Genomic DNA, 17,917 nt, shown 5'->3' with positions numbered 1-17,917 from the left:
ATTGTTAAGGCTGTGTGAGCAATGAATGCCAGTCCCCATATGACATGTGATTTCATCTCTTTTGGGTTAAACTCTCCAGACTAGAGTGACTGAGTTGGAAAACAGACACATTTGTGTCTGTGTTGTTTTAACTTGGGTTCTGTGTTGTTTTCACTGGGGTACTCATTGTTATCATTTGGAATTATTTGCCAAATATATTTTTCATGGAAGTATTTCAACAGTTCTGACACTCTGGGGCAGAGGGCCCTTCGAGAATGTTCTCCTGATGGTTATGGGAGGGACTGCCACTGGAAGTTTTGACTTTGATGGGTAAAGTTACAGGTGTTGTTACCAGGAACATCAAGAGAAATCTTTCTGCTGCTGAAAATAGTTTTTCATAAGATAGTGTGTCTAGCAGTAAGAGGCTTGGCCTCGGTTTGGGTCAGAGCTCTGCTTATTTAGAAGGCAAATCGCTCTTAAAAATAACTAAGGGTAAGTGAGATCAGAGATTGAGTTAGTCAGTGGGTGTATATGACTTATTCCTATGTAAGATCAGTACTAAAAAACACATCAAGCAAAACAAAAATTAGAAACATTATTATCCAAGATTAATTGCCAATCTGAGTTCAGTCTGAAATAGATGAATAGTTCTCTCTCTTTTTTTAAATTTATGTATGTATGTATTTATTTATTTATTTATTTATTTATTTATTTTGGTTTTTCGAGACAGGGTTTCTCTGTATAGCCTTGGCTGTCCTGGAACTCACTCTGTAGACCAGGCTGGCCTCGAACTCGGAAATCTGCCTGCCTCTGCCTCCCAAGTGCTGGGATTAAAGGCGTGCGCCACCACTGCCTGGCTAGATGAATAGTTCTCAACCCCGTGCCTGACTCTCAGGGTTTTATAACTGCCTCCCGAGGGCTTAGAGCAGGGACATGGCACCAGTTGCATTTGATAGTAAAGTGTGTCTGTGTTTACCGTGCTCTGCTTCCAAATAAGTGTCTCGTGGACTGTAAACACCCAAGCGTTAGGCTAGTGGGCGTGGTTTTTGTTTTAATAAAGATAGAACCTGTATCTGGCTCACGGTCCTCCACACTCAGTCTGTTTCCACCCTCTCCTAGCTGGGGTCATCATCGTGGGCAATCTGAACAGCTTAAGCCGGACCAGCACCGCCCTTCCTGCCGATTCCTATCAGATCGGGGCCATCGCGGGCATCGTGGTCCTTGTTCTTGTTGTGCTCTTCCTGCTGGCCCTGTTCATCATCTACAGACACAAGCAGAAGAGGAAGGAATCCAGCATGCCGGCCGTGACCTACACCCCTGCCATGAGGGTCATCAACGCAGACTATACCATTGCAGGTAGGGCTGCGGTGCAGGCAGGGCTGATGTGCGAGGGAAGCTGCCCTGCGGGGAACCCTCCTAGTAAAGTTAGGTTCTTTGGAATTTGGTGTTTGCCTGTGAGCCCATCACATCTGACAGTTTTCCCTGGCGTGACCTCGAGTTCTGAAGAGGTATATGTGCTTAGAGATGTGGCTTACATCTTAGCAATAGAAAAATCATCACTTTCATTTTTTTTCAGAGGCTTTTGAAAAAAAGACTTATTGTGTTTGTGTGTGTGTGTGTGTGTGTGTGTGTGTGTGTGTGTTTCTGTATGCAAGTGCCTGTTGGGACCAAAAGAAGTAGTCAGATCCCCAGGAGAGACGGTTGTAAGCTGCCCAGCGTGGGTGCTTGGGATCTTGGAATTGAACCTGAGTCCTCTGGAAGAGCATCAAGCATTCTTAACCACTGAGCCGCCTTGTCCAGCCCTTCAATAAGAAATTTTAAATTGGGATCAATGAATGGTTGTTTTATATTTAGACAGTTTAATTCATGGATAGACTCTACTGAACAGCCAGTCCAAGTTCTGTCGTATATGCATGTTGAGAAGAAAGAGAGAAAGAGAGCACAGTCTCTGCTGTGTGTGCTTCAATTGGCATCCTCCAGCCCTATGCCTGCACATTTCAGTAACTGGAGAGAGCCCGAGGTATTAGAAAGTGCCAAGGCAGTCCCTTATGAAACCTCTTCTGAATCTTTCTGTCACAAGTAGTGTGTGTGGGTGTGGGGCTGGGGGGGAGAAGACAGCGATGACAACGCTCACATTCAACCATCAATTGGAGTAACACAAGTTTCCTTTTATTTAGTCTTCAGCAATTACTGAAGGACCCTGGCTATATGCTTATAAATATTATGATTCTGGGAGAATATGCAAAATAGGCCATTTACATAAGAGTATGTTTTCAGCGCGGAGTTACTGTGTCAAGAAATCAAGTGTTTTTAAAAAGAAGCCAATGGGTGTAGATGCAGTTTCTTATGACACTATCTCTGTGTTTACAGGCCCCAAAGCTAAGAGCAGTCTTCCTTGAATGCATTCACGATTTCCAAGGAGGCTACTGCCTGCTCTTCTAGGGGCTTTGAAGAGTGGGCTGGGCAGGAGAGGAAAACATGTGTACTAGTATTTTGATTTAATCGTTTCCTCTCCTTTTTCAGAAACCCTGCCTCACAGCAATGGCAGAAATGCCAACAGCCACTACTTCACCAATCCCAGTTATCACACACTTAGCCAGTGTGCCACATCCCCTCATGTGAACAACAGGGACAGGATGACCATGGCAAAGGTGAGAGAAAATGCCTCAGGAATCGGAGCGTGGGGAGGGGAGAGACGAGGCACACATTCTCGCCACCATGGCACCACGGCTCTGGATACTCCCTGTGTCTTGCTCACTTGATTCCTCCTGAACTGTCCTCTGAGTGTGGCTGAGCATCCCCAGAGGACACACCTCTAAGTAACAAAGGCTTCCCGTGTCTTGCACTGCTGCTGCTGTGTGATAAGGTCTCGATAGTAACAATCCACACCGTTTTTCTTCCATCAGGGATAGTGCCCCTCTTCACATGAGATGAAAACGATATCTCATGATGGTGTCGATATAAACTTAAAGGCCTACTGTGAAATCATAATATCTTCTCTGACCACCTGTGCTTCTGTGTCCTCCCAGGATGCTCCCAGGATGTCCCTGGGAGGACGCTCTGAGTTTCAAATGTGCCTTTCCACTGTGCCCGGTCTCCATTGTCTGGCTCACCACTGTCCAGATTTCCATTAGGGAAAGAAGGAACAGAACAAAAGAAGGAGAATATCAAGTTAATTCATTTAATCCTTTTCACAGCGGCACCTCAGAGTTATAAATAGTACTTCACCGGCCCCAAATACCGTGTTCGCCATCCCCCCAGGTCTCAGACAGGGTCTCATGGTCATATTTATGCCCACTGGAATGGCCAAGGCACCGAGGACTCACAGCATCATGTAGACTTTCATAGAACATGCACCCACAATTCTTTTCTTCAATTCAAAATTCTTTGTTCATGACTTAAAATGAAGTCTAATTGGCAAAAGGTTACAGTGTGAAACGAAGACCTCCAGGTCACAGGGGCGGAGCGGGGGCGGAGGCGGGGGAAATCTGGACAGAGGGACATGCACTCTGCGTGCCAAGGATGAGTTACCTCACCTCATCTCAGCCTGAATTGAGAGAAGGACCTTGCCATGAATTCTGAACTTCAGTGTGTTGTTCTCTTCTTAAATCTTCTTGTTTGCTTTTTTTTGTCCCATAGTCAAAAAACAACCAACTGTTCGTGAATCTTAAAACCGTGAACCCGGGGAAGAGAGGTGCATTGGTGGACTGTGCCGGGACGTTGCCAGCTGACTGGAAGCAAGGAGGCTACCTCAATGAGCTTGGTGAGGACCATGAGCGGAGCGCATGCGCATACTTGACAGTCTAAGTGTTTATTCTTCTGTGTGTGCGCTATTGCCATCCACCAGAAACAGGCACCCGACCCAAATAATGAATCATGTCTAACGCCTCCATAGGGTTAACTACTAACCTTAACGACTTATTTGTTTAACAAACACCACTGGGGTACCACTTTGCTCCAGGACTTCTAGAAAAGCATCTCTGCCTGCTAGGGGCGTCCTCCACATTAACTCAGCTCTCACCGGCTCTGAGAGGGAAGTCCCCAGCACCATGTGACTGCTGAACAAATGAACCATAAAGAGCTGGAGTCCCTTTCACAAAGCCTGGTGAACTGTTTTAAAATCCTGTTAGAACTGACCTTGAACGCTGTTGACTTTTGACCGGGCACGATTTTGTTTGCTCTTAAGACTGAATGCCGTGCGCGATATCCCTTCCCCTTTCCAGGTGAGGAAACAGTTGTGAGATTAGTGATCTTCAAGAGTTGTGCAGTTGGGATCAATTTATATTCTTAAGTATTACTCAACACCCCAAACGGCCCCTGCTAATGTAGACTATGTCTATTTGATATTTATCATTTTACAAGTTAAAAATTAAGAACATTTAAAAAATAGTTATTTTAGCTAATTTGCAATAATAGTAATCTCGTTTCCTGTCACTGAGAGTATTTTAGAAAACTACATTTTGCACCACCCCCATGCTGCAGAAGTGTAGGAAGAATAGCACTGCCTCACCGCCGTAATTTCTGTCTGGCTTAATTGTAAATAGCCAGATTCTCCGGTCGGCTCTGCAGCTGGTTGGTTGAGTATCTCATGCTGTAGAGCTTCAGGAAAAAAACGGCTGTTCACTTGAAAGAGAATTGGAATGACAGGCAGGCAATACTGTTTTACTATTGGATTTGTGTTAATTTTGAGGCCCTCCTCATCAGGGATTGTGGGTACCAGCTTCTGGAATAATCTGCCGAGCGCGTGGTGCCGTGTGCCATTAGATTTATTCTGTTGCTGTGATAAAAATCAAAATCAAAACAGAACAACAACAAAAACTAGCCAAAATCACCTTCGGGGAGGAAAGGGTTTATTTCATCTGACAATTCTAGGTCACGGTCCCTTATAGAAGTTAGGGCAGAAACCATAGCAGTTTCCCCAACCTTCTCTCTCTCCCTCCCTTCCCCACTCTTTCCTTCTCTTCCTTCCCCCTTTATCTCTCTCTCTCTGTCTGTCTGTCTCTCTCTCTCTCTCTCTCTCTCTCTCTCTCCTAACTTTCTTATACAATTTAAGTCTACAAGACCAAGGACGGTGCTGCCCACAGTAGGCTGGGTCCTCCTGCATCAACGTAGCAGTAAACACAACCCCTTAAGATACACCCATAGGTCAGTCTGATCCAGGCAATCCCTCAGTAGGGGCCTTCCTCTAAGATGATTCTAGGCTGTGTCAAACTGACATTTAAGGCTAACCACAACATTTCACATATGTTCGTTAAATGTTGGAGTTGCCAGGAAGCCCAATGAAATGCCTTAGGTAAACACAATTGTTACATGGAATAAATACTTAAATGAACTTTTTTTTTGAAATATCGGTCAGCTGTACAGGACAGACCCACTCGTGAATATCATCCCAAAGATGCATAAATCAAAAAGCTCAGAGGGCAATGTCCAAACAGATAAAAGGAAAGGGGGGAAAGTTGAATCTCAAGGTGGAATGTATGACTGTCCCTTCTACTTCCTCTGTGGTCTCTATGCATGTGGAATTTCCTAAGATGCACCATGTAAACTTTATGGGCTGTGGAGGCCTCTTATTGTACAAATGTCTCAGTAGAACAGTAAGTGAAAACTAACTCTTAATTGTAAGCTATAATAATGTCATCAGTGGGGCTTTTACTTCTTTCAACAGTAAGATTATGTGTCAGATTTCAATACAGGTCTAAATTACAATCTAGCCCAACAAAATATATGGCTTGATAGTACTAATGGGGAAATCTTTTTTGTTTTAACCTATTATAATTTGCCCTGATTTTAAACAATCATGGCCGTGGCCACATCTTTGCTTTCGGACCCAGAGAGACCCAAGAGTTATTGCTCTAAACTCTTCATGAGATGCTGAGAATTTTTTTTTTGATTTGTTTCTCCCTAAGAGCAGCTTACACAGGAGGAAAAGGGTAATTTTTCTTTAAAACACATAGGCACAATATGGGTGGTAAAGCAGGTAGGATTTAAAAAAAAAAAAACAATGGAAAAGTGGTTTTGTTTGTTCTTACTTGTGTACACACATGTACATGAGAGGGGATGTCATAGTTGTGTGCCCCTAGAGACCAGAAAAAGGTGCAAGATCTTTGCCCCCAGAACTGAAGTTGGGCAGTGTATAGTGTGCGCCATTGGGTGTGAGTGTGGTGACCTGAACTTGGGTTCTCTGGAAGAGCAGCCAGGTGACTGAGCCATCCCTCCACTCCCGTGGAATGGTTGTTTTGATGATGTTTCAAATAGCCCTACCCTTGACAGAAAGAGCCCAGAGATGGACTCCTGTTGTTGTATAGCACAGGCCTGGAACTTTGACTCTTGGGTTTATTTATTCATGTTTAAAATGGGGGCGGCAACCTGGGAGCACATAGGAAGGGACCCATGGCTCCAGCTGTAAGGGAGGATGGCCCTATCAGGCATAGATGGGAGAGGAGATCCTTGGTCCCATGAAGGCTGGACACCAAATGTGGGAGAATTCAAGGGTGGGGAGGTGGGAGTGGGGGGTAGGTGGGGGCACATCCTCATAAAGGAGGAGGGGGAATGGGATAGGGGGTTCCTGGGTGGGGGAGGGGGAATGGGGTAAAGGGATAACATCTGAAATGTAAATAAAATATCCAATAAAAAATTTAAAAAAGAGATAAAATGGGGGTGGCAAGCATGTGCTGGCTTGTTGTGGGAACCAGATGAAACTGAGCATTTGAAAACCCCTTTCCTGGGGATCTGTACAAGCAGGAGATGTGAGGGACTCGAGTCCACCTGCTCGCTTACTAAATCAGCCCCCACACCCTCCAACAATAAGTGAGAACCTGGCTAAGTGATCCTGAGGCTGCACTTGTCTTTTGATTTTGATTTAACCACACTGATTTTCTTTCTAATGTCTGGAGAAAGGATAAACATTGAGTCTAGACCCAGAAGGACATTTAAGAAAACTGCCTGTAGTTTAGAGAGGACCAAGAGAATTTTGTAGAGTAATGTAACCACAGCCCTATAGTCATACAGTTCTCAGAGGCAGCATACCTTTCCCATCCATGGAGACTTTCTACCAAATCTATGAGGTCCCAAGACCACTCTTGCTTTTAACACCAACTGCAAGCTCACTGGTCCAAAAGATGATAGTGTGGATCAATAATTTCAAGAATGATTCCCAGAACTCACTGAATGCTCCTGTAATCATGATTTCAGATTATTAGTAAAGGGATATGGATTAAAACCTACCAAGGGAAGAGTTCAAGAACGGTCAGAGCTTGAAGGTGACCAGTGGTCTTTTCCCACTCAATTATAACTACCTTGACTTTTCCTGGCACAACATAAACCACTCAGTATTGCCAACTTGAGAGGGTCACCTTACCACTCATATCCATGATTGAGGGGCTTGTCTTATGGACATGATTAACTGCCCAAATGATTGTGCCCTTACTTATATTCTATCCCCTTATAGGCAAACCGATATGACACAACCCCCTATATGAATCATCCTTCTGGTCTGTCTAATAAAGTTTCAACCCTGTACCTCTAAGAAAACAAAATATTCTTACTGGGCAGAATATTGTAAGATCTTAGAGGTTGCCATTCAAGAGCTAATGGCCAGCCAAGGCCAGGCTTCTCTTTGGTAGGGTTCTATTACAAACTGTTTCATCCTGTCCCTCGATTGCAGTGCTTCTCAACCTTTCTGATGCCATTTAGTTCCTTTATTATAGTTCCCCAAGTTGTGGCGACCTCCAACCATAACATTATTTCCATTGCCACTTTATAACTAATTTTGCTACTGTTGTGAATCATAATATAAATATTTGATATGCAGATGTTCTTAGGTGACTCCAAGAAAGGGGGTCGTGACCCACAGGTCGAGAACCACTGCACTGTAGACTTCTGAGCCTTGACCAACCATGTGAGGTTGGGCTGACAACTGAGACCAAAAAAAAGTGAGCTTTGGTGAAAGAAAATATTTCCATGTCTTGCTCAACAATGATTGGTATTAAACAGCTTCCTTTATGAGAGTCCCTCTTTTTTCTCCTCAAAGATCCTGCTAGGGTATCACCATCTAATCCTGAATCTAAGGACATCAACAGATAAGTGTATAGGGCTGGGTTAGCATTTGTAAACATTCTATTTAAGAGTTGGAAGGTTCATGACACATCATTATTCTCTGCTTTTAGCCAAGTCTTTAACATTGCTTTGAAAGACAATAAACAATGCCCTGCAATGCTTACAGAAGCTTACAGGTGTTGATGGTGCTGACACCTTAAGTGTTACAGAAACTGAAACCCCATTTATTCATATGGTGCTTCAGAGTCGGGAAGCCTTTTGAAACATGTTCTACTTCATTTAATGATGAGAACAGCCATGTAAGGCTGGAGTGCAGGTTTTGGGGTCCTCATTTTAGAGAAGAGAAAACTGACACTCAGAGCTAAGCATCCGCCTTAGACTTACACAGCTATGGAGTGATGGGAGCTAAGTGCTTTGGCTCCTATCCACTCCCTTTTCTTCTTTCTCTGACAGCTCCAGTGGGATCCTTGTTTGCTGTTCAGTACTAGCACTGCGAGGTAGCATTTGTACGAGGTGGTATAGAACAGGCTAGAGAGGGACTCCTTGTCTTTGCCAGAGTGTGAATGCTATAAATTGGCAGTTACAGTCTAATGCTCTATCTAAGGTACTTTCGACATCATTGTGTTCAGTGTTTGCTTGCTCTCACTGCCAACAGATTTCACTTGGCCCAGTGTGAGCAGGACTATTTATTCCAAGCCAACACCCACCTCCATGAAGTAAATATATTTGAAAACAAGCCAACTATTTATTTTGTCTAGGTAGACTCATCTGCAAATGTTCCGCCCCCCCCCATACTGGGAAAATTAAAAATTTCAAGTAAAAATTAATAAAAAATGGTCAAGGTCCACCACTGGTTTATAAAGTATTAATGGAGATGATGTTATAACTGAATACTAGTTAATGTGAAACTAGTACTGAGACCCTTGAGGGAGCTGTAGAATGTGAACTCTCAGGTCTAGTCTTGGCTATGTCCTCCATGTTATTCAGCTTTGATTCATGGTTGATGATTCCCTTGTCACTTTGTTCCTACATGAGTTCATCAGGCTTTTCCAGTGCGGGTAAATGATGAGATGAACATGTCTGTGCATACAGGATGCTTGGGTCTAGCCCCTGGCATGACTGATACGTCTGTGGTAATTTGCCATGTGGGCTCCTTTCCGTTTACCTTCAGTTCTCACGCTTTGTTCTTCTTCACCACAGGTGCTTTTGGGCTGGACAGGAGCTACATGGGAAAGTCCTTAAAAGGTATGGTGTATATTTGAAGAAGGATCTCAGAGGCTGAAATAATTCTTAAAGCAAACAAAAGTAGAATTGTCAACATGATCTAGAACCTGCTATGTGACAAGTCACTATGCCAAGACATGATCATGTTTGACAGACATGGAGAGAAAGACAATGGCGGATCTGTTTGGGAGCAAAGATTCTAATTTTCTGAGGGAATATACTCACATTTTCTTTAAATTAAATGGCGTCTAGGGAAAGAGAAATGTGCAGTGGGAGACAGCTGGAATAAGAAGGAACCAGATGACCATCTAATGACCCTCCACAATGATTCTGAGCAACATGGTATCCAGTACTGAAGTGTTACAGAGGGTTTCTACAGAACAAATGCCCCTCTCTCTGTGATAATAGAACTATCCTGTGTTTCTGGGACCATCAACTCCTGGTTTATTGATTTAAAGGCTTGAATTAGTAAATTTTCTCATAGTATCGGAATAGAATTAATTGTATTTGGATGTGATCATCAAAACGAAATCAGAGCCATGCTGTTTTTCTCAGTAATCTCCTCAGAGGCAAGCTACAATTACTTTATAGATGGACAGTTTTATAGCAAATTGTCTTCAGAATAAGTGGTAAGTGCACATTATTTTCAGAAAACACCATTATAGAAACTTACCCATAAAGAAATAATCTGCTCAAGGAAATTATCAGCAAGAAATGATGTTGCCCGTGAAACTACACTTATTCCTTTTGTTCAATTTCTCTTCTCAGATCTGGGAAAGAACTCTGAATATAATTCAAGTACTTGCTCCCTAAGCAGCTCTGAAAACCCATACGCCACCATTAAAGACCCGCCTGCGCTCCTGCCTAAAAGCTCTGAGTGTGGCTACGTAGAGATGAAGTCACCAGCTCGGAGAGACTCCCCATATGCAGAGATCAACAACTCAACTTCAGCCAACAGGAATGTCTATGAAGTCGGTGAGTTCTCTATCCATATAAAGACCATTGGCACAAGACTGTGTTCGAAGCAATTCTAAGTAGCCGATGCCTTATATCCCATTGGGTTTTACAGGGATCATATCAACTGATGTGAAATGAATGTCTAAGGAAAACAACATTTAGCAAATTTAAAATATTTTTCCTTGTCTTCCACATGGCCATCATCTTTTGTTTCATAGCCATGATAAATATTTTAGCACGTATGTGGAGGTGCATATGCCTCATATTAGCTAATACACTAGGTAAGCCCTAACAAATGGCTCAAGTGGAACAAACACATGGCTCCATTTCCTGTATCCACGATATTAACATAATGCTTTTCATTTTAAATTTGTTTAATATGTCAGTTGTATTCTCGTATGAATCTGATATAAATTAGGAGGAATTAAAATATAAAATTATGCTTATTTTAAGTCTATGGATGCCATTTGGAAAAAAAATAAAACATACTGCAGCCAATGTTGACTAAATAGTAGGTCTATATAGTTTAGTCTCTCTCTCTCTCTCTCTCTCTCTCTCTCTCTCTCTCTCTTCATATATATATATATATATATATACATATATATAATGAAAACATCATGATAATGAAGAAAATTAATTAATTAATTTACAGACAGTGATAGCATCTCCCCAACTGCTCTTTAAGCTCACCACAATAAGATGAGAACTCAGCTCAATGTTTGAGGCCAATGTTGTGAACATGTTTAGTATTTCCATAAATTAAGGTAACCTCTAAGAACACTTTCACCTGTAGAGTCAGGGGCGTGGACTTGGTTATTCTTAAGGTGTCCTGAGACAATGATTCATATCCATAATCTCTGTTTATTTCCTTGATTTCTCCATCCTTTTCTATGAACACCATTTCTCAGTGTCCATTTGCTCAATAACTATAGAGTTCTATTCCCTGTGTGATTATAAAAAAATATTCTTTTTCAAAACTATTTCCCTATTTTTTTATAAAGTACTTCTTTTGTGTTTGATATGTGCAAGAAATGGTAGCACCTTAAAACAATTCCCTTGCTGATACTTTTTTTTTTGTTCCTGGTTATTACAGAACCCACAGTGAGTGTTGTGCAAGGAGTATTCAGCAGCAGTGGTCATGTCACCCAAGACCCATACGACCTTCCAAAGAACAGTCACATCCCTTGCCATTATGACCTGCTGCCAGTAAGGGACAGTTCATCCTCCCCAAAGAGAGAGGATGGTGGTGGTGGCAGCAGCAGCAGCAGTAGCACTACCACCAGCAGCAGCAGCAGCAGTGAATGACATCTAAGGACTACTGGGTGACCATTTGTACTTTTTCCAAGCCTTCAGTTCATCTCCAGTTGGCACTGCAGATGACCAGGAATTGTTCTAATAAGCCGTTGTTGGACACGTACCAGAAAGCTCCAAACTGAGACTGACACCCATCGAGGTGTGTTGTGAACACAGGGTTTGGAAGGAGAGAGCTTCATGATTTCTCATTGCTGTTAGATTAGGAATGGCACCAATGACTTGTCTTAAGATATTGGCCGATGAGGTGAACTTTGCAGAACCTTTCTGAGACACAGACTGGAGGAGACACTGTATTGTCACCTGAAAAACTAAAGTCTACTTGTTGTCTGTAGCATCACAGAGCCACTCCTAGGATTGTGCAGGTCACCACACAATTTACCTAAAAAAAAAAAAAGTGAAAATCACTAAACACATAGGAGACAAGGAATATATTCCTGAGTCCTTCTTGCATAATGGGTTTTTTTTTTTTTCCATTTGAACTCAAGATCAGAAGAATTCTGTCAGGTGGTAGGATTGGATAGCAGTGGGAGCAAATCCAAACATAAAAACTTTATGTTTGTTTTTAGGGTGAGCAAGGTACAATTAGAATTATTTTAGGTATAGTATAAGTATTGCAGAAATCAATACATGAATGTGGCGTTTCTGTTTGACCTTTGGCCCATGTTAGATTCATGACGTCATTCGACTTGCTGTCCCGTCATGCATATTTACCACTTGAGGTTCATAGCTTATCAGTTATCCGTAAATACAAAGATGCAATCTTTTTTTTTTTATTGAGTGAGTGTCTGGTGAGTGGCAAAGGGTGTACATTTTCTATGTAAGATGCTTAAGTTAGGGGAACCATTAGTAATACTTGCTGTAATATAGACTTAGAGGGATGTTTTCCTTAATTTTTGTCCCTACAAGTGACTGAAATGTTTTTGTGCATATTTGGGGAAAGGGCACTTTTCCTATTAACTGTTGATTTAGAGAAACTATGCTTAAGCTGGCCTTTTGCATTGCTAATGTGACATGCACTCATTTCCTTTTAGTTTGTATTCTCATTAAGTCGTGTATTCTGTTGTGTGGTGTTTGGATTGTTAATGCAGAATTATGATATGTCCATCGTCTCCTGAATCATTGCCATTCATCTTCTGCTCAATGAGAATGCATCATCTTTCTTTTGGAGGGAGGAAATGAAAACATACAAATTGAACCTGTTAAAATTGGCTGTTGCTAAACTAGTATAGCAGCCATAGGTGCGTAGCTGATCACTGGAATGGAAAAACCTTCTATTAGTCCACAGTGGAGCTCTTTGGGGGATATTAGCTCCCTGAGTATTGGTTAAAGTCGGGAAGAAGGAGCCATGAGTACTACCAGTGATTTTGCTGAAGACTTTCATCATGATCATCAATAACTGAGCATCTAAACTGGGACACTTGTAATAGTAAATGAGGGCATTTCTAATAATCATCAGGCACGGGGTTTAAATATAGACTGTTCCCAGCAGACCAGAACAATTGCTTGCCTGGTGTGCACTATTGCAGACACAAGCTTTACCCCCAAGGCTTTTGTCTCAATGAGAACGCCAATAGGATACAACAAAGCATTGCTCTACATGAGCACACAGAAGAGAGGCTGTGAGGGTATGCAACATCAGAGCAGAATGACATGAAGACCCATGTGACAGTCTGCTGGAGTCTATTAATAACTGACTACTACACTCATCTACTAGCGGTAGCTATAAAGTGGTGTCCTAGTTGAGGTGGAGTGTCTAGTCATTTTGTGTTTTACACCATGTGCCTATCATGATGGGTTTGTTTGGTCAGGTAAATAGTTCTGCAAATGCTCTTAGGGCAATTGCTCTTATATTATCTGAAACATTTAGAAACAATTGATTTTTTTTTCCAGTAGGTAAGCACTGGCTGATCCCTAGGGAATAAGCATCGAACAGACACACGGGTTAGCAACTATAGGAGTCCTTTCTGCTAAGAGAAGGTTGAACACTTTCCCCCCTTTTCCTTAAATATCATCTCTTTTAAGCATGATAGTAAGATTGAGGTCCCCTGTGACTATATAGAGATTGTTTGTTTGTTTGTTTGTTTGTTTTAAAGCTGTCTTTCCCCATTTTACCATTTGGGGAAAAATTGTGTGCAAAGGTGAGAAGAACTTACTGGGATAAACCTACAGAGAAGGTTCCAAACAGTTGTCTTATGAAGTGGGGATGACATGCCCACAAGCTGCCCTACGGAATCCTATTGATACCCATGTCCTAACACAAGCTGACCTCCTGAACCTGGATCCAAGGTAGGGTTTACCTAGAAGTTTCTTCAAGACTTTCCCAAAGTCAGAACACTTCACATTTCAGACATTGTAAAAATCCCATGTTGTCTTTGGAGACAAAGCATACTTTTCTAGTTATTTTTCTATCATGTCTCTTTGGTACCCTGCAGAAGAAAACACTGGATGAGTTTAGTGGTACCTTGTATGGAAAATCCATACGCAAATGTGGTCCTAGTCATTACTCTTTCTTTAGAAGTTGATGTTTTAAATTTTTTGCCATTTACTATACTTGTACAGTGTTATATCAGAACTTGCCCAGATGATAACTCATATACTTGCTTTCATTAGGCGAATATGATATTTGTGGCTAATTCCACGATACAGGAATCTTCATAATCACTCCAGTGCTAGACAGTGCTTCCCATAGAGCACCAGTAACAGACAGAATTCAATGTGTTTAGCGATGCTTTTGTGGGCGTTGGCCAAATACAGAAAAACTGACCTTAGAATTTTACAACAGAGCAGCATAGGGTGTCATGGCCAAATCCGTTAGCATAATACCTCCCGACTGTGAGAAATGCAGGCAACTTTATGAAAATATGGTTATATTTATGTCGGTGGGCCATAATAGAAACTTTTCAACCAAATATAACTCAAAGTCAAACAAAAGCAGCATAATATCAACTTGATATTAGAAATCTACAGTTCAAGTAAGACAAAAATCATAAAAATCAAATCTTAGGATTATGGTTTTAAAATAATGAATTTTCCATCTCTGGGTAACATGTCCTTATTATTCCAAGGAAACATTGAAGGGCTATTTTGATTTTAAAGGCTTACTGCCATGGACATATACAGAGGCTTGGTGTGTGGAGTGGTTGCTTATGAAGCAGGGGCTACACGCGGCAAACTGCCCCAGAGTCCTGTTCACCATTTTTGTCTCAGCTTTGTTTTGATATGACCAAATCGCAGTATTTCTCTCTCTATTTTTTAAGAAGAAAAACTCAGAATGCAGTGTGGTTTACTTGGTGACTGCAAACAAAGTTAATGCTTTAAGTGTTATCCTCCCTCTCTCTTTCCCAAAGACAATAAACCCTCCTCAGAATTAGTCTTGTCATTTATACCGCCAAATAGTCAATAGATGAACGCAATAAACTTTCCAATTAAAAACAGCTCTGCAGCGGTATTTATTTCTTCATGTGTCTCCGGTGATCAAGTGGGCAAAAAAGGTTCACAATGCTACTAGAAAATTTATACCCTGTCATGTGTGGTTCCGTAGTACTTTACATGTACATTAAAAGGCATTAGCCCTTTGTTATATGTAATTGCCAATGTATATGCTTTTCCTTTAAGTCAGTGGTTCTCAATCCTCCTGAAGCTGCGACCCTTTAACACAGTTCCTCATGTTGTGGCGACCTCCAACCATAAGATTATTTTGTTGTTACTTCATAACTATACTTTTGTGAATATTATAAATAGTAATGTAAACGTTTTTGGAGACAGAGGTTTGACAAAGGGATCATGACCCACAGATTGAGAACCACTACTTAGACCATTATGTTCGTTTGTTTTTGAGCTGGAGTATCATGTAGGCTGGATGTCTGAGGATGACCTGAACTTCTAATGCTCCTGCCTCTACCTCCTGAGGTATGGATTAGAGGCATTCACCACCATGCCCATTTTATGTGGTTCTGGGGCTCAATCTCAGGTTTTTGACCATAATAGGCATATAGTCTACCATCTGGACTTTATCCCAAGCCCTAGATTACTTGTTCTTGAAAAAAAAGTAAGCCACATTTTATTCATTTGTGGACTTGATTACAGTTTCAGAGGGTGAGTCCATGACCATCGTGGTGGGAAGCATGGCAGCAGGTAGACATGCATGGCACTGAAGTAGTAGCTAGGAGATTACATCCTGCTCTGCAGGCAGGACGCAGAAAGACAAAGACTAGATCTTTTGAAACCTCAAAGTCCACCCTAGGCACACATCATTTCAAACAAGGCCATACTTTCTCTAACAAAGGCACACCTCCTAATCCTTCCTAAAGAGTTAACACTAACAAGGACCAAGCATTGAAATATATGCGACTATGGGAACTATTCCCATTCAAACCAACAACAACAAAAAAAAAAAGCTCTTTCCTTGAATGGACCTGCATGCCATGTGTAGTTGACAATACAGAGAAGCGTTTCAACCCTCAACGCTGTATTCAGCTAAGGGAGGTAAATCAGCTCACTAGTTATATATGACATTACTAACCTACTGAACCTTGCAAGGCCTTGGTTTCCACGTTGTAATATATTTGGAATATTAGCACCCATTTCATGGGGCTTGTGGAGGGTTAGAAATTATCCATGGCAAGAATGTTTTCAAAGGCTGGCATGTATAGACACCTGGTAAATGTTAGGCAACGTCACTAGTATAAAAGTAAGCAATCATATGAATGAGTTTGCAATCATCAGATGAATGGCGAGATTGAAAAATCAGAAATGAGCATTAAATAAATATTATAAAAGCCATCTGTTTACATGATCATCCTGGTCTATTTTTTTTTGTTCTGTCACATGATTCCACACATATTTTATTACTAGAGAAGTAATTCAAAGAAACACAAGTATTATTTCATCTGGTTACAACTTGTAATCTTCCTGAGAATTTGCAGTGCATGCAGACTTAGAGTCACCTAGACTCCAAATAAGTCAAGCTTCCCAACACAGACAGATGTTAAGTCTGTGAAAGACCATACAGGTAGGGGTAAAAAGAGAAATTTAACTTGTCTGTGAACTGGTGAGGGGTGATTATAGAGGGGGTACCCAGTGAGAAACAGATGACTTGGGAGGCTACAAAAAGAGAAAGGTGGAGAGGAATGTCTCTTCTGTTGCGTTCGAAGCAGTGACAGAAGCTAGAAGTGTTGGGTTCTCTTAAGTGAGGTTGGATAATTCTCAAGTTGGGTTGAGGACACCTGTCTCTACTTGAGTTTTCGAACTGAAGGGCCTTCTGCCTATGGCGTGGTGATATAAAAGACTAGCCTGGCTAGTGGCTATCTGTGAAGGCCACTTGTTGCACTATGCCAAGGACCAGAGCGATCCACAGACATGCTGGAATTCAATACACTATCCATGTGAACAGACAGAAGATTGGTAGGAATGTTGTAGCGCAGTTAGAGAGGGAGAAATGAAAGTAGGCGATTAAATGGGCCTCTGCTATGAAGATGGAGATAATGTAAGTAGGATTGAAGCTCTTAGGGAATTTAATCAAAAGAGCAGAGAGAGTTTCCTGGAACTAAAACTGACTTTTTACTTTACAAATTCATTAGCGGAACATAAAAACTGGCAGTATGTTAATTAAGAGGACTGAATTCATGTTTTCAAAGATTAATTAAAGAGTAAGTCTCTCTCTCTCTCTCTCTCTGTGTGTGTGTGTGTGTGTGTGTGTGTGTGTGTGTGTGTGTTATATTTGCATCTGTGTGCATGTATAAAGAGGGAAAAAGGAGAAGGAGGTCAGGTGTCTTCCTCTATTGTTTTCCACCTTAGTTTTTGAGACAAGGTCTCTCACTGATCTGGGAGTGCAGTGTTTTGGCTGGGCTGGTTAGCTGGCACACTTTGGGGATTCTGGTGTCTCTGTTATCACTGAGGTTTTGGACATGCTCAGCCATGACCAAGTCTTTGCTCAAGGGCACAGGGGATTTAAGTACATGTCATCTTGCATGAATAGCAAGTGCTCTCACCAGCCTGGCCCAAGAGTAAAATCTTACAGATGGAAATCATAGGTGTGGAGAAAGGCTGGTTCAAGGGTCCTGGTATAAAAAATGTTGCTGGTCTAGAAAAAAAATTGGGGAACCATGAAATTATGAAAGAATAGCAGAAGAAAAACTTTCACAATGTAACCCAGGTTTTCAGACCTCTCTTTCAAGTATGGCCTATTCTTTCTGATGGGTCAATGAAAATTTGTGGAGAAAGGCACATCCTGGTGAAATCTTTAAACTACATAAAAAGACTTAACAAATTGTGTAAGGAGAGAAAAATCTAAGCAAATAGAGACACTGTAAGATGGAAGAGTATTGAAGAGGAAGCTGCGATTGGCAAGGGCAGGAATGACAGGATGGGTTGAGTTGTGTAGCTGCCT

General features: G+C 41.6%; 1 protein-coding gene across 1 annotated transcript in view; it reads left to right on the top strand.

The window, feature by feature from the left end:
* Megf10 (multiple EGF like domains 10) overlaps positions 1-14,963 on the top strand; it is a 156,304-nt gene extending 141,341 nt beyond the window's left edge. Inside the window, exons 20-25 of the mRNA XM_034518166.2 lie at positions 1,099-1,335; positions 2,503-2,630; positions 3,619-3,742; positions 9,235-9,279; positions 10,027-10,233; positions 11,309-14,963. Of these exons, the coding sequence (XP_034374057.1) occupies positions 1,099-1,335; positions 2,503-2,630; positions 3,619-3,742; positions 9,235-9,279; positions 10,027-10,233; positions 11,309-11,520 (953 nt within the window). The 3' untranslated portion in view covers positions 11,521-14,963. The remainder of the gene's footprint in view (positions 1-1,098; positions 1,336-2,502; positions 2,631-3,618; positions 3,743-9,234; positions 9,280-10,026; positions 10,234-11,308) is intronic.
* Positions 14,964-17,917: the final 2,954 nt, after the last annotated feature.

This window comes from Arvicanthis niloticus, chromosome 14, assembly GCF_011762505.2.
Source record: "Arvicanthis niloticus isolate mArvNil1 chromosome 14, mArvNil1.pat.X, whole genome shotgun sequence".
In the NCBI taxonomy this organism is placed as follows: Eukaryota; Metazoa; Chordata; class Mammalia; order Rodentia; family Muridae; genus Arvicanthis; species Arvicanthis niloticus.
This window is presented reverse-complemented; position numbering and strand designations above follow the sequence as displayed.